The 14,465-nt window shown below is 41.4% G+C and overlaps 1 protein-coding gene across 3 annotated transcripts in view; it reads left to right on the forward strand.

The window, feature by feature from the left end:
• Nucleotides 1–5,655: 5,655 nt before the first annotated feature.
• Nucleotides 5,656–14,465, forward strand: part of cadm1b (cell adhesion molecule 1b) — a 154,447-nt gene continuing 145,637 nt past the window's right edge. For all 3 annotated transcript variants that reach the window (XM_031790890.1, XM_031790892.1, XM_020503316.2), the window contains exon 1: nucleotides 5,656–5,768. In XM_031790890.1, the coding sequence (XP_031646750.1) occupies nucleotides 5,693–5,768 (76 nt within the window). In that variant the 5' untranslated portion in view covers nucleotides 5,656–5,692. The remainder of the gene's footprint in view (nucleotides 5,769–14,465) is intronic.

Genomic DNA, 14,465 nt, shown 5'->3' on the forward strand with positions numbered 1-14,465 from the left:
GATTCACAAAATATTACTTAAGAAAAAAATTAAGAAGCCGCTTAAGACAAAAAATGAGAAGTTCATAAGATAGTTCGTAAATGCCATTCCTCAAAATGTTCTTAGGAATTCGTAGTTATCTTAGGAACTTTGTAAATATCTTTCTTAAGAACTTTGTAAATATCTTCTTATGTGGCATTGACATTAGTGACGTGCTTGAAACTAATAAATAAGCCTATGTGACAGGATGATAGGATTTGGCCCACTATAATAAAGTGTTGATATTCACATTTTATTACATTTATTTTTTTGCTTTATGTCTAGAGGATAAACATGTTTTAGTTGGCTCCCTCCACAGGAGTCGCTAGTGCGCACTGCAATTTTACTGGATGTTGTCAAATCAATCCCGTTAACAGGATCCGAGCGGAAATGGTGGTGAAGGGATCCCTAAGAGGTGTTTAAACGAGAAATTTCAAGAAGGTTTTGTGAATCCGGCCCCAAGTCCCCACATTTCCCACTCTCCCACGCTGAATAGCCTGAAGCCAAAGGGTTCTTCTCGCAGGCTCTATTTCCCTACGTGGGAGCATTGCGAACTGTAGGTCAGAATTTTTTACCTGGTCACACGTACCTTGAACAATACAGCAGCTTTTCGGCATGTTTTGTTATTTCTATATAACATAAAATCTACGATGAAGTTGGCTCTTTTACCCTGGGGCTCAGTGGGAAAGAATGTTTGTTTTCCCCAATTTGTGGACGTGGTTGAGGGGAATTCCTTATTATTCCGTGAATATCGACTCGGAAGGCCGACATCGGTAGATGAGGTGGATTGAGACGTAGCCCAAGCGGAAGTCTCTAGTTTAAATTTGTCGCCAAACCCACTGGCTCCAGGTCATCTATAAGTCTTTGCTATGTATAGCTCTGCCTTATCTCAGCTCACTGGTCTCCATAGCAACACCCACCCGTTGCACACGCTCCAGCAGGTTTATTTCACTGGTCATCCCCAAAGCCAACACCTCCTTTGGCTGCCTTCCCGTCCAGTTCTCTGCTGCCATTGACTGGAACGAATTGCAAAAATCACTGAAGATGGAGACTTTATATCTCCCTCACTAACTTTAAGTGTTAGCTGTCATAGCAGCTTATCGATTGCTACAGCTGTACAAAGCCCATCTGTAAATAGCGCATCCAACCAACTACCTACCTCATCCCCATATTTGTTTTAGTTTTTCTGCTCTTTTGCACACCATTATTTCTACTTGCACATCCTCATCTGCACATATATCACGCCAGTGTAAATTGCTAAATTGTAATTACTTTGCAACTATTTGCCTATTTATTGCCTTACCTCCTTACTTCCTTTGCACACACTGTATACAGATGTTTCTATTGTGTTATTGACTATACGTTTGTTTATTCCATGTGTAACTCTGTGTTGTTGTTTTTGTCGCACTGCTTTGCTTTATCTTGGCCAGGTCGCAGTTGTAAATGAGTACTTGTTGTCAACTGTCCTACCTGGTTAAATAAAGGCGGAAAAAAAAAAAAAAAAAAAAGAGAAGTAAAAAACAGAGAGATTTTGATGGTGATGTTTGATTATGCTAATTCGATTTCAGTGTACATGCAGACATCTACTCTAGGAGAAACATTGCTTTTTGCCTTGAAATTCCGTTACAAAAATCTATTTTCTCTCCCTCATGTGGAGGGAGGATAATGAAAGTAAACAAAAGTAACAATAAAGGGAGACCTGTTAATTAGCTATAGTGTTTTTACTGATATCAATTTTGTTTATGAATTATTGAGTGATTAAAACTCTAAATTCCGTTACCAATCCGTAAAAGAATTTCTGAAAAATCTGTAACGGAGTTTCTGCAACTGGTCATAAAACCAGACTATGGAAAAGTCTGAAGGGATTTCCTCTCCTATCCTAACTTTATAGAATGATTTCATCAATTAGTATGTGAAAATGTGGCAGTGAATATGACAGAACACTAAAGTAATTATAGTTTATGATACTTCATTATACATAGAGCTAATGTTCTTATGCAAATTAAACAAATGAATAAATGCCCGGGAGTTGTTTGACCTTTCTATCAATCATACTTTTATATAAAAAATGTATGCAGAGTTTTCAGGAATAATCAGCTACATTTGGGGGAAACAGTAGTGGAAAATGTGGGAGATTATTTATATGTGTTCAGGCTTTGAGCTAATCTAACATGATTGACAACTGTCAAGTAGAAGGGTAACCTAAGGTAGGTAATCAAATCCAGCTGAATGTTGTTGTATAGCAGTTGGTCAACTAGAATTGATTTAACTATTTATTTATTAAATTATATTTAATGAATGTATTAGGTCAGAGATAGGATGCTACATGTCACTCTCTCTCTCTTTTACTCTCTCTCCCTCCCCTTTTCTCTCTCTCTCTCTCTCTCTCTCTCTCTCTCTCTCTCTCTCTCTCTCTCTCTCTCTCTCTCTCTCTCTCTCTCTCTCTCTCTCTCACACATACACACACACACACACACACACACACACACACACACACACACACACACACACACACACACACACACACACACACACACACACACACACACACACACACACATACACACAGATTCCTTTTTCAGGTACAATTGTTATATTCCCACAAGACAAACTCAATATGTCTTTCACAACAAAGGGAACTAACAAAGAAAATTACTTTGACAACCAAAACAAAACAGAAAGATGTTTGAAAGGGGTTCTGAAAGGCACCCATGTGGGTGTCCACTGAAAGTTGTCAAAGCCACTAGTAAGGGGTTCTAAAGGACACCCAACACCAAGACACTAAACCCACTAGGTTTGCAACTAAAAGGAAAACTCACAACACTGGAATATGGTGCAAAACAAACAAGGGAAACAACAAAAAATCCGGCGTCTTTCAAACTTAAATAGGTTGAGCTCGAAATCGCATCTCCGCTGACGTGAAGTGTAGCTCCCCCAACATTTCTCAAGCTCTCAAGCACTGGGCCAGACACTAAATATCACCTGGGCTAGCACAGGTGAAACACCTTCTGACTAATGAAATGGACAAGCCAGCACAGGTGTAACACATATTTACTAAAGCGGTGACATCAATCGTTGCAAATTGAATTTATCATATGCACCTCCAACCTACTTACATGGTTTAAGCAAGATAAAATGTGCATTTCATTTCTATAAGCCCTGTTCTCTCTCATGCTATTGGGGTTGTCTTAAAGGTCTGATTGAATCATTTTTTCAGAAGTAACTTGTTTTCATGGTAAAACTGTTTGACTAGCTAAAAAGATTACCAACTCAAATAATTCAAGTCATGTTTGCTGATTGATTTCAAGAAAAACAACAGAAAATTTTTATTTTAAAATGCATTGCATTTCTTATCAAATGTTTATTGGAGGGGTGGGTCAGATTAATTTTTAACTAGAATGTTTTCAATCAACTATTTTAGCTCCTATCCAAATGAACATGGCACTTACTGCACTGCATAGATAACATTGATAGAGATTATCTGATAAATAAAACCTTTACAATAATGTCTAGCCATAGACACAAGGTATTTGTGAATCAAAAAACAAACTCTGAACCAATTCTGTTGGTATGCATTGTTGGTCCTTTTCTCTCCAGAGAACCCAATGACACCATGGGCACCTTCTACCACACACACACACACACACACACACACACACACACACACACACACACACACACACACACACACACACACACACACACACACACACACACACACACACACACACACACACACACACACACACACACACACACACACACACACACACACACACACACACACACACACACAGAGTAGACTGAGGCTGGTCATTACTACAGAGGACCCACATGAAGAGAGTCAGTCATCTGATCCAGTCCCATCCATTATTCATCTTGCTGGGGGAAAGATGGTCGGTCGGCACCTCAGAGAGACCCAGGAACCTCATCTATCCTCATGAGCGCAGGAAAGACACACACAAGTGGCAGGAGCCTGCAAAACTGCAAAAGAGAGAAGCCGGTACAACATACGTTTGGATGTATGTGTGAGTTTTGGGAGTGCAATAACAAATAAATAGTTCTGTCCAAAACTTGCCTTTTGTTGTAAAATATTTTATCTAGGACTCTGCAAGGTTATATATGAAAGATCATTTAAAATCATGTTGGATTCTCATCAGAAGTAGGCAACAGACTCTGACATACATTAAACCCTATGGTTTGTTTTAGGGCATATAACAAAGTCCCTTGTTTATGTCCAAGCTCACAAAACTGTCTCAGAATAACTCTACCAGAAATATTCTAATAAATCCAATAATGTAAATGCAGGGTTATTACAGAATAATGTGTGCAATACAATCCCTGACAGCTGCCTATCATCTCATTTCCTAGTAAACAAAGTAGCAGCAGGAAAATACCTTGTGTATATATCTGAGTGACAGGCAGGGCTGGCAAACTGCCAGGAATAATGACATCAGAAATGAATTTTATGGGAGGGAATTCAATCTGTAGCGATAGAAACGGCTCAGACATTAGAGTGAAGTTCTAAAATGGTATCTGCTCATCCCCTGAAATGAGGACTGACACAAACTCTCAGAGAATAGATTAGCTGTCCTGGCTTCTTTTTGACACCATAAAAGATAAATGATATTCAACATTATCATGCAGACTCCTTCATGCACACTTCCTTGTGACACTATTTCACCCAGGTCTATTTGTTGAAGATAAGACTGATAAGTGTAGTTATTGCAGAGAGAGAAGAGAGAGAGCAAGGAAGCGAGAGCGAGAGTGAGAGAGAGTGAGAGAGCGCGAGAGAGAGAGAGAGAGATGCAAAGGCACTGTGTAGAATATTCTATCAGCTATTTTTAGAGAGCAAACTGGTGAACTAGATTGTTTATTGCCTAGCTATTAGCAAAACTATTGTTTGAGATTAACCCTCTAGATAGACATGTGCTTGAAATACATTAATTACCTGTTTTGTACTGAACAAGGTTTCCTGGTGATGCTCTTACACATTTAAAACTGAATCCCATATAGTGTAGCCTATAGGGATACTGCCTACTACAAACTGCTTCGCTCAGGGTATAGCGTAGGGGGCGCTCTTTGAGTAACGAAGGTTAAAGTCAAACTGTGAAGGTAGCCTACTACCCGATAAAACAAACTGTAACTGCACGATGTTTTCTGAATCGTGATCTATGATCGTGATAGACATTCTGACAGCTAATGAAACAGCTCAATTAAACACTGTTATTGACACATTACTGCTCGTATCATAGGGAAACAAGTAATAAACTCATTTGAATAAGGGGTTTAGCATAGACAGCAAATTCAATCAGTATTAGGTATAAAGACATAACAGAAAATAACAGCGTACTATATAATACGTATTTTTAATAACCGATTAAATGTTAATTGAACTACGAATAATTCACAACATAGATCATTCATGCATATAGGCTATACAGTTTATAAGCATGTTTTAATATGTATTTTAGCCTAAACTTGACATTTGCCACAAATCACACATCCCAAATACTGAACTATGGGTGGAATTATGCAAAACATAATGTAAGTAACTCTAAAAATCACGCAGTGTTATTTGATAGATGAGTCCCTATTTGCGCCCTCCCTCCTCTCGCATCCGATGGCTGTCTCTAGGTGATTTAGTGCCGCCAGTCTCGAGCAGCTGTCCAACATGGCGATCACGGGAAACGGATCTCTCACTATTTCTCTCTCTGTTTTCGTGATTTCAGCAGCGTTTCTTCTAAAAGGTAGGATTACTTACTCATGATGCATGTGTATCAAAAATGTTTGAGCTCATGGAGTGAAAGAACATACCTAAAACTTGAAATGGTTGGTGCGCGATGCGCGATGAGCTTCTCCTAAATCTCAGCATCTTCACTTAGCTTCTTTTGATCTTACTTCAACTTGCACCGTTTTCTATGTAGTCTCTGCTGTAACCCGTGTCCCTATATACAAAACAACATGCCATTGTTTTTGGGGGACCTTTGGATAGCATGTCAGTCCTTTTTATATTCTGAAAGTAGCCTGTTATGTAGGCTATGTTGCACCTCAAAGTGGTAAAATTAGTAAATGAGATTATCAACAAATAGCCTACTATTTTCATTCATAAAAAATAACATAGGCTACAGTGTAACGTCAAGCTACCACTGTAACTTCTATGTTCCACATAATTGCCAGTGGAAGTTTCCTCGGTGTAACATAAACAGAGTGGTCAGGGTAAATGTATTGCAAATGCTCACAGTGGCTAATATTTATGTTCAATAACTCGAATGCCTATTATACTCTAGTACTTTAGTGCGCTGAAAAACACGCAATGCAGCTACATACAGTAAACTACACTCATGTCACCGCTGCGGTGAATAGGTTTCGGCGCATTGGCTCCTACCCACAACATACCTCCTTACTATTATCCTATTATACAGGTTCACAGTTAGAGCTTGTCTACGTATTATTTCCGGCGAATAGGACACTGATGGACCCAGAAATCTCTTGAGTTGTTGGATTGCAAGGAATGTATGACCTGCCTGACTGTTCCTGTTAGTTGTAGGCTACATAGACTGATATGCTGATACGGTGCATGCACTAGTCTACAAGGTAAATGACGTCCAGAACCACGCCAGTATAATTTCATATAATCAGCCTCAGACACTGTAGCCAAAGATATTTTCATAATCATTTAATTTACGCTAGTGTTGTAGTGTGGACAGTAGCCTAAAATGTAGTTTTTTCGCCTCATGGTTTGTCGCTAATAAGCAGTCAATTTGTAAGATACATAATTTTTTAAATGATGAGCATAACATTCTTTACAGGTCTGTTATGTTGCTCATAGGTAGCCTTTAAATCTCGCAATGCAAAATCAACAGGTCTCTCTGTGTGTGTGTGTGTGTGTGTGTGTGTGTGTCTGTCTGTGTGTGTGTGTGTGTGTGTGTGTGTGTGTGTGTGTGTGTGTGTGTGTGTGTGTGTGTGTGTGTGTGTGTGTGTGTGTGTGTGTGTGTGTGTGTGTGTGGATGGATGTTTGTGGGGTGGGGGGGTCTATACAGGATTACACCGTTTGTTGCTCAGAAGCCTATCAAAAATAAAGCGAAATGTCTAAAGCAATACAGTGCCTACAGAAATGATTCATACTTATTCCACATTTTGTTGTGGTACAGCCTGTGTTCTCACCCATCTACACACAATACCTCATAATGACAAAGCGAAAACATGTTTTTGACATTTTTGGCAAATGTATTGAAAATTACATACAGAAATATCTAATTTACAGAGGTATTCACACCCCTGAGTCAACACTTTGTGGAAACAGCTTTAGCAGCGATTACAGCTGTGTTTCTGGGTACGTCTCTAAGAGCTTTCCACACCTGAATTGTGCAACATTTGCACAATTATAGGGTATTGTGTTTAGGCCAGTGAAAACAAATCTAAATGTAATACATTTTAAATTCAGGCTATAACACAACAAAATGTGGAAAAAGTCAAGGAGTGTGAGTACTTTCTGAAGGTACTGTACATGTGTACTGAGGTAACATGGTAAACTACAGGTTTTCAATGGAGGACTGTTGAATGGAGTGTAGTCTGCATTGAGTAGTGGTTGATCACCATTCACCGTATTTTAGAGCTTCACTCTCTTGTCACCGTTAATTGAATTAATCTCTCTCTGGGTTAAATGCCAGAATGCATGCAGAATACCCAATAGCTTCCAATTTATATTTTTGTATTTTACCTTTATTTAACTAGGCAAGTCAGTTAAGAAAAAAATATTATTTTCAATGACAGCCTAGGAACAGTGGGTAACTGCCTGTTCAGGGGCAGAATGACAGATTTGTACCTTGTCAGCTCGGGGATTTGAACTTGCAACCTTTCGGTTACCACTTGGCTACCCTGCCAATACAATATCCTAAGTGGTGCAAGATTAGAAGATTATAGCATTTTTTGTGGGGAAGAAAAATTCCAAGCCAAGAAAGACCTATGGATGCAGATCTTTCATTTATTTGATTTTTGTTGCATAAATAAATGCAGGGAGAGGAGAACAAGAGATTTGCTGACCTAGAAACACTGTACAGCTGTAACAACTCCCACATATTGTTAGGAACAAAGTTGACCAGGCTTGGTAGGATACCATTTAGATACAGTGCCTTAGGAAAGTGTTCAGACCCCTTGACCACATTTTGTTGCCACATTTTGTACGTTACAGCATTATTCTAAAATTGATAGAAAAAAACCTCAGCAATCTACACAACATACCCCATAATGACAAATCAAAAACAGTTTTTTTGAAATTGTTGCTAATTTATTAAAAAAAGTATTCATACCGTTTACTCAGTGCTTTGGTGAAGCACCTTTGGCAGCGACTACAGTATAAAATCTTCTTGGGTATGACGCTACAAGCTTGGCACACCTGTGTTTGGAGAGTTTCTTCTCTGGAGATCATCTCAAACTCTGTCAGGTTGGATGGGAGCGTTGCTGCACAGCTATTTTCAGGTCTCTCCAGAGATGTTTGATCGAGTTCAAGTCCGGGCTCTGGCTGGGTCACTCAAGGACATTCAGAGACTTGTCCTGAAATCACCCCTGCATTGTTTTGCCTATATGCTTAGGGTCGTTGTCCTGTTGGAAGGTGAACCTTCACCCGAGTCTGAGATCCTGAGCGCTCTGGGGCAGGTTTTCATCAAGGATCTCTCTGTACTTTGCTCCGCTCATCTTTGCCTCGATTCAGACTAGTCTCCCAGTCCTTGCTTCTGAACGACATCCCCACAGCATGATGCTGCCACCACCATGCTTCACTGTAGGGATGGTGCCAAGTTTCCTCCAGACGTGATGCTTGGAATTCAGGCCAAAGAGTTCAATCTTGGTTTCATCAGACCAGAGAATCTTGTTTCTTGTGTTCTGAGAGTCTTTGTGTGCCTTTGGCAAACTCCAGAGGGCTGTCATATGCCTTTTACTGAGGAGTGGCTTCTGTCTGGACACTCTCCCTGTCCAAGGCCCTTCTCCTCCGATTGGTCAGTTTGGCCGAGGCTGTTGTATTCCTGGGGACCTTCAATGCTGCAGAATTTCTTTGGTACCCTTCCTCAGATCTGTGCCTCGACACAATCCTGTCTCGGAGCTCTTTGGACAATTCCTTGGACCTCATGGCTTGGGTTTTGCTCTGACATGCACTGTAAACTGTGGGACCTTTTATAGACAGGGGTGTGCCTTTCCAAATCATGTCCAATCAATTGAATTTACCACAGGTGGACTCCAATCAAGTTTTAGAAACATTTCAAGGATGATCAAATTTGAGTCTCATACCAAAGGGTCTGAATACTTATGTAAATAAGGTATTTCTGTTTTTATTTGTCATACATTTTCAAAAATTGTTAAACCTGTTTTTGCTTTGTCTTTATGGGGCATTGTGTGTAGATTGCTGAGAAAAAAACGATATTTAATCCACTTTAGAATGAAGCTGTAACATAACAAAATGTGGGAAAAGTCAAGGGGTCTGAATACTTTTTGAAGGAACTGTATGCCTTTATAGTGAGAGTAGAGCACCAAAGAGAAGGGCGAAGTGTAAGGTCGTCTGTGTGTAGCTGGTGAGATGAGTCAGGCGCAGGACAGCAGATATGAGTAATAGCAACACTTTTACTAAAAAATCAAAGTATATACACGTAATATACACGGCCACACAATACGGATCACAATACAACAAACAATCACTCACAAAAACCATGTGGGGAACAGAGGGTTAAATAATGAACAGGTGTGTGAAACAAAGACAAAACAAATGGAAAATGAAAAGTGGATCGGTGGTAGCAAGAAAGCCGGTGACGTCGAACGCCGCCCGAACAAGGAGAGGGACCGACTTCGGCGGAAGTCGTGACACAAAGTCTAACAAGATCTTGCTTAGCTGGACTAGGCTTGGCAGGCATTTATTTGACATCAAGCCTGGTTGGTTAATATCTGAAAGGAAAGATTTTTATAAAAAAAAAAAAATAGATATTTCACCTTTATTTAATTAACCAGGTAGGTCAGTTGAGAACAAGTTCTCATTTACAACTGCGACCTGACCTAGATAAAGCCAAGCAATGTGACAAACAACAACACAGAGTTACGCATGGGATAAACAAAAGTGCAGTCAATAACACAATAGAAAAATATATATACAGTGTGTGCAAATGGAGTAAGGAGGTAAGGAAATAAATAGGCCATGGTAGCGAAGTAATTACAATTTAGCAAATTAACACTGGAGTGATAGATGTGCAGATGATGATGTCCAAGTAGAAATACTGGTGTGCAAAAGAGCTACTTCACCCCCAAAAAACAATATGGGGATGAGGTAGGTAGTTGGATGGGCTATTTACAGATGGGCTGTGTACAGCTGCAGCGATTGGTAAGCTGCTCAGATAGCTGATATGGAGCGATACAAAAATAAAGATTTAAAATCATTTTGAAAGCATCTTGTAAATAGTGTATCTCTCCAGGGGGTTCCTTTATCTCTCTCCAGGGAGTTCCTCTGTCTCTCCAGGGTGTCCCTCTATCTCTCCAGGATGTTCCTCTGTCTCTCCAGGGAGTTCCTCTGTCTCTCCAGGGGGTTCCTTTATCTCTCTCCAGGGAGTTCATCTGTCTCTCCAGGGGGTTCCTCTGTCTCTCCAGGGTGTCCCTCTATCTCTCCAGGGAGTTCCTCTATCTCTCCATGGGGTTCCTCTATCTCTCCAGGGTGTCCCTCTATCTCTCCAGGGTGTCCCTCTATCTCTCCAGGGAGTTCCTCTATCTCTCCAGGATGTTCCTCTATCTCTCCAGGGGTTCCTCTGTCTCTCAAGGGGTACCTCTATCTCTCCAGGGGTTTCCTATATCTCTCCAGGGGGTTCCTCTATCACTCCAGGGGGTCCCTCTGTCTCTCCAGGAGTTTCATATTTCTCTCCAGGGGGTTCCTCTGTCTCTCCAGGGGGTTCCTCTATCTCTCCAGGGGATACCTCTATCTCCAGGGGGACCCTCTATCTCCAGGGGGTTCCTTTATCTCTCTCCAGGGAGTTCCTCTGTCTCTCCAGGGGGTTCCTCTGTCTCTCCAGGGTGTCCCTCTATCTCTCCAGGGTGTCCCTCTATCTCTCCAGGGGGTTCCTTTATCTCTCTCCAGGGAGTTCCTCTGTCTCTCCAGGGTGTCCCTCTATCTCTCCAGGGAGTTCCTCTATCTCTCCAGGGAGTTCCTCTGTCTCTCCATGGGGTTCCTCTATCTCTCCAGGGTGTCCCTCTATCTCTCCAGGGAGTTCCTCTATCTCTCCAGGGAGTTCCTCTGTCTCTCCATGGGGTTCCTCTATCTCTCCAGGGTGTCCCTCTATCTCTCCAGGGAGTTCCTCTATCTCTCCAGGGAGTTCCTCTGTCTCTCCATGGGGTTCCTCTATCTCTCCTGGATGTCCCTCTATCTCTCCAGGGTGTCCCTCTATCTCTCCAGGGAGTTCCTCTGTCTCTCCATGGGGTTCCTCTATCTCTCCAGGGTGTCCCTCTATCTCTCCAGGGAGTTCCTCTGTCTCTCCAGGGAGTTCCTCTGTCTCTCCAGGGTGTCACTCTATCTCTCCAGGGTGTCCCTCTATCTCTCCAGGGGTCATTTATCTCCATGGGGTTCCTCTATCTCAAGGGTTCCTCTATCTCTCCAGGGGTTTCCTATATCTCTCCATGGTTTTCCTCTATCTCTCCAGGAGTTTCCTGTGTCTCTCCAGGGTGTTCCTCTATCTCTCCATGGGATCCTCTATCTCCAGGGGTTCTGCTGTCTATCCAGGGGGTCCCTCTATCTCCCCAGGAGTTTCCTGTGTCTCTCCAGGGGGTACCTCTGTCTCTCCAGGGGGTTCCTCTATCTCTCCATGGGGTCCTCTATCTCCAGGGGTCCTCTATCTCCAAGGGGTCCCTCTATCTCTCCAGGAGGTTCTTCTATTATAATACATATCAGCTGTGATCTGATCATGGTATTTCAGACGGTTGCATAATGCTTCTTTATTGTCAGCTCCACCTCATTCATCAGTGCTGAATGATGGTGAAATGGATCAATAGAAGCGGTCATGGAGCCTTAAGTAGGCCTGTACTGCTTTTGGTGTGTTTCTCTGATAAACAAAGTAAACGTATGCTTGTTATTGTGCTTATGTTTGTCATACAGTTTTCTATGTGTGAAATGGATGGTGATTGAAGATGCTGTTGAAGGGTTTGGCTTTGAAACAGAGTATTCTGTCTCTGTACGGAGTCATCACACTCATCCTTCACAGGCCTTGGTAACTGAACTGGCATCTACTAGAATATCTTGTCCTGTGTTATTCACGTATACTGTATACAACGCTTTAACAGTGTTGTTGACTGTAGGGCCAGGATACTGATCCTGTCCACTTCACTTGTTCTGTATGCTCATAGCAGATTTGAATGATAAGTAGTAAATACAGGACCATTGATATCATGTGGGCACTGTGGTTGGAAAATTGCACAGTTCTCACAACCTGCGGTGAAATGCAGTTATCCTGTTTCAAGTTACATTTGACACCGAAGGTAATGGCCCATTGATATGTGCCAGCTCGTGAAATATTTCACTGCCTGTACATTTGGCTCACTACATCATTTGTAACAATAATATACTCGTCTATTTAAAGAAATTGAATTTATAGCTCATTAAATTTACATTAGATTCTGCTTAATAAACCTCCCCCTAATTGCTAGATAATGCAGGGCATTACTTTATGTGGTGGCAGCAACTGATGTTACTCTTAGTTAGGGAAGGGAAGGCTGAGACGTTGTAGTTCTTCTCAGTACAACTTTAGAAAGAGAGAAGATCCGGTAGCCACTGTTGACATCCATAAGAAAATCAGCTACTGCAGTTTTGCTAGTCACTACTGTCTGATGTAAGACAGTACATTTCAAGCTGTGTGGGTAGCTCTTCAGACAGAGCTACCCAGTGTCCACACACATGTTTTTCAGTGAGCTCTTTCTGACTGCTCCTCTGTACATGGTGGCAGGTAGCCTAGTGGTTAAGAGCCCAAAGCTCTTAACCGAAAGGTTGCTGGTTTGATATCCCGGGCCGACTAGGTGAAAAATCTGTTGATGTGCCCTTAAGCAAGGCACTTAACATTAGTTGCTCTGGATAAACCCGTCTGTTAAAATGTGAAGGGAAGCAGGGAATCTAGCTGCAGTGTAATTAGCAGTCTCGTTGAGGTTCCACTGTTGTATTGGTCTTGAAGTCATACTGGGTGAAGGCATGCAGCTATAGAGGGGTGAGAGATCATTTGGTCAGAAGGGATGGCCATTGGCTACGCCTGGTGGTGCCTACAGAATGTCTCTCCATCACTGACCTTGCATAGCCTTTCAAGGCTCCTAGGATGCATCCCAAATGGCACCCTATTCCCTTTATATTGCACTACTTTTCAAAAGTAGTGCGCTGTATAGTGAATAGGGGGCCAAAAGTAATGCACAATATAGAGAATAGTGTTCCATTTGGGAGGCATCCTAGGAGTCATTTCAGACTAATACATAGTCCATCCTTCAAGCCTTCGGCAGGGGAACACAATACAACTATTTTCTGTCTCTGTAAAATAGCTTTTTGCTAAATAAACGTGTAATGCCAAGGTCAAAGGGCAGGGAGAGGGGAATTGTTGACATCCTATTCACTTTAGAGTTATTTTTGGATGGAATACAAATCAGACATCCCACCTTTTTGTCAACGGAATTTTCACTATAAAGTACAGTGAATTGTCAGTGAATGAATGCTGAAAATAGTATTGAAACAACAACATTGGCTGTTGAACTAAAGTGTAATAAACAGTCAAATAGCAGTAAAGGACTGGTGGCGGGCCCTTTGATGAGTGAGTGGACAAAGTGCTTCATTTATGCCAGTGCTGTGATAATGAGGAGGAGGAGTGGTTTCTGCTGGTATGAATATGACATTGTTCTCTCTGGGCCCTGGATCTGAGGGTCCTCACTGCATTGTCTACATTGCCTGGCTGTGGCTGTGCGAATCATTTCCGCAATGAGAAAATTAAGAAGCAATGTTGTTGTTTTGGAGGGCATAGAGTGCACATTAGTATGCCTCATGGAGCAGTCACAGCATGCCATTAAGAGAGACTGTGGACCAGTCACTGGCTCACAGCACAGCACCTCGTAAATGGAAACATGGGACAGTTTTACTGCAGAACAGAACATACTCTATCAACAGACATCGCACAGACGTACAGTCCCTAGCATATACAGAACTAGGACCCCAATTATTCGACTAGTCGATTGTTTGGTCGATAGGCTGTTGGTCGACCAAGATTTCCTTTGTCAAGCAGTAGCAAAAATATATATAGTACGAGTGAAAAGTTTGGACACCTACTCATTCCAGGGCTTTCATTTTTTTGTACTATTTTCTACATTGTAGAATAATAGTGAAGACATCAAAACTATGAAATAACACATGGAATCATGTAGTAACCAAAAAGTGTTATATAATATATTTTATATGGGAG

This window comes from Oncorhynchus kisutch, linkage group LG15, assembly GCF_002021735.2.
Source record: "Oncorhynchus kisutch isolate 150728-3 linkage group LG15, Okis_V2, whole genome shotgun sequence".
In the NCBI taxonomy this organism is placed as follows: domain Eukaryota; kingdom Metazoa; phylum Chordata; class Actinopteri; order Salmoniformes; family Salmonidae; genus Oncorhynchus; species Oncorhynchus kisutch.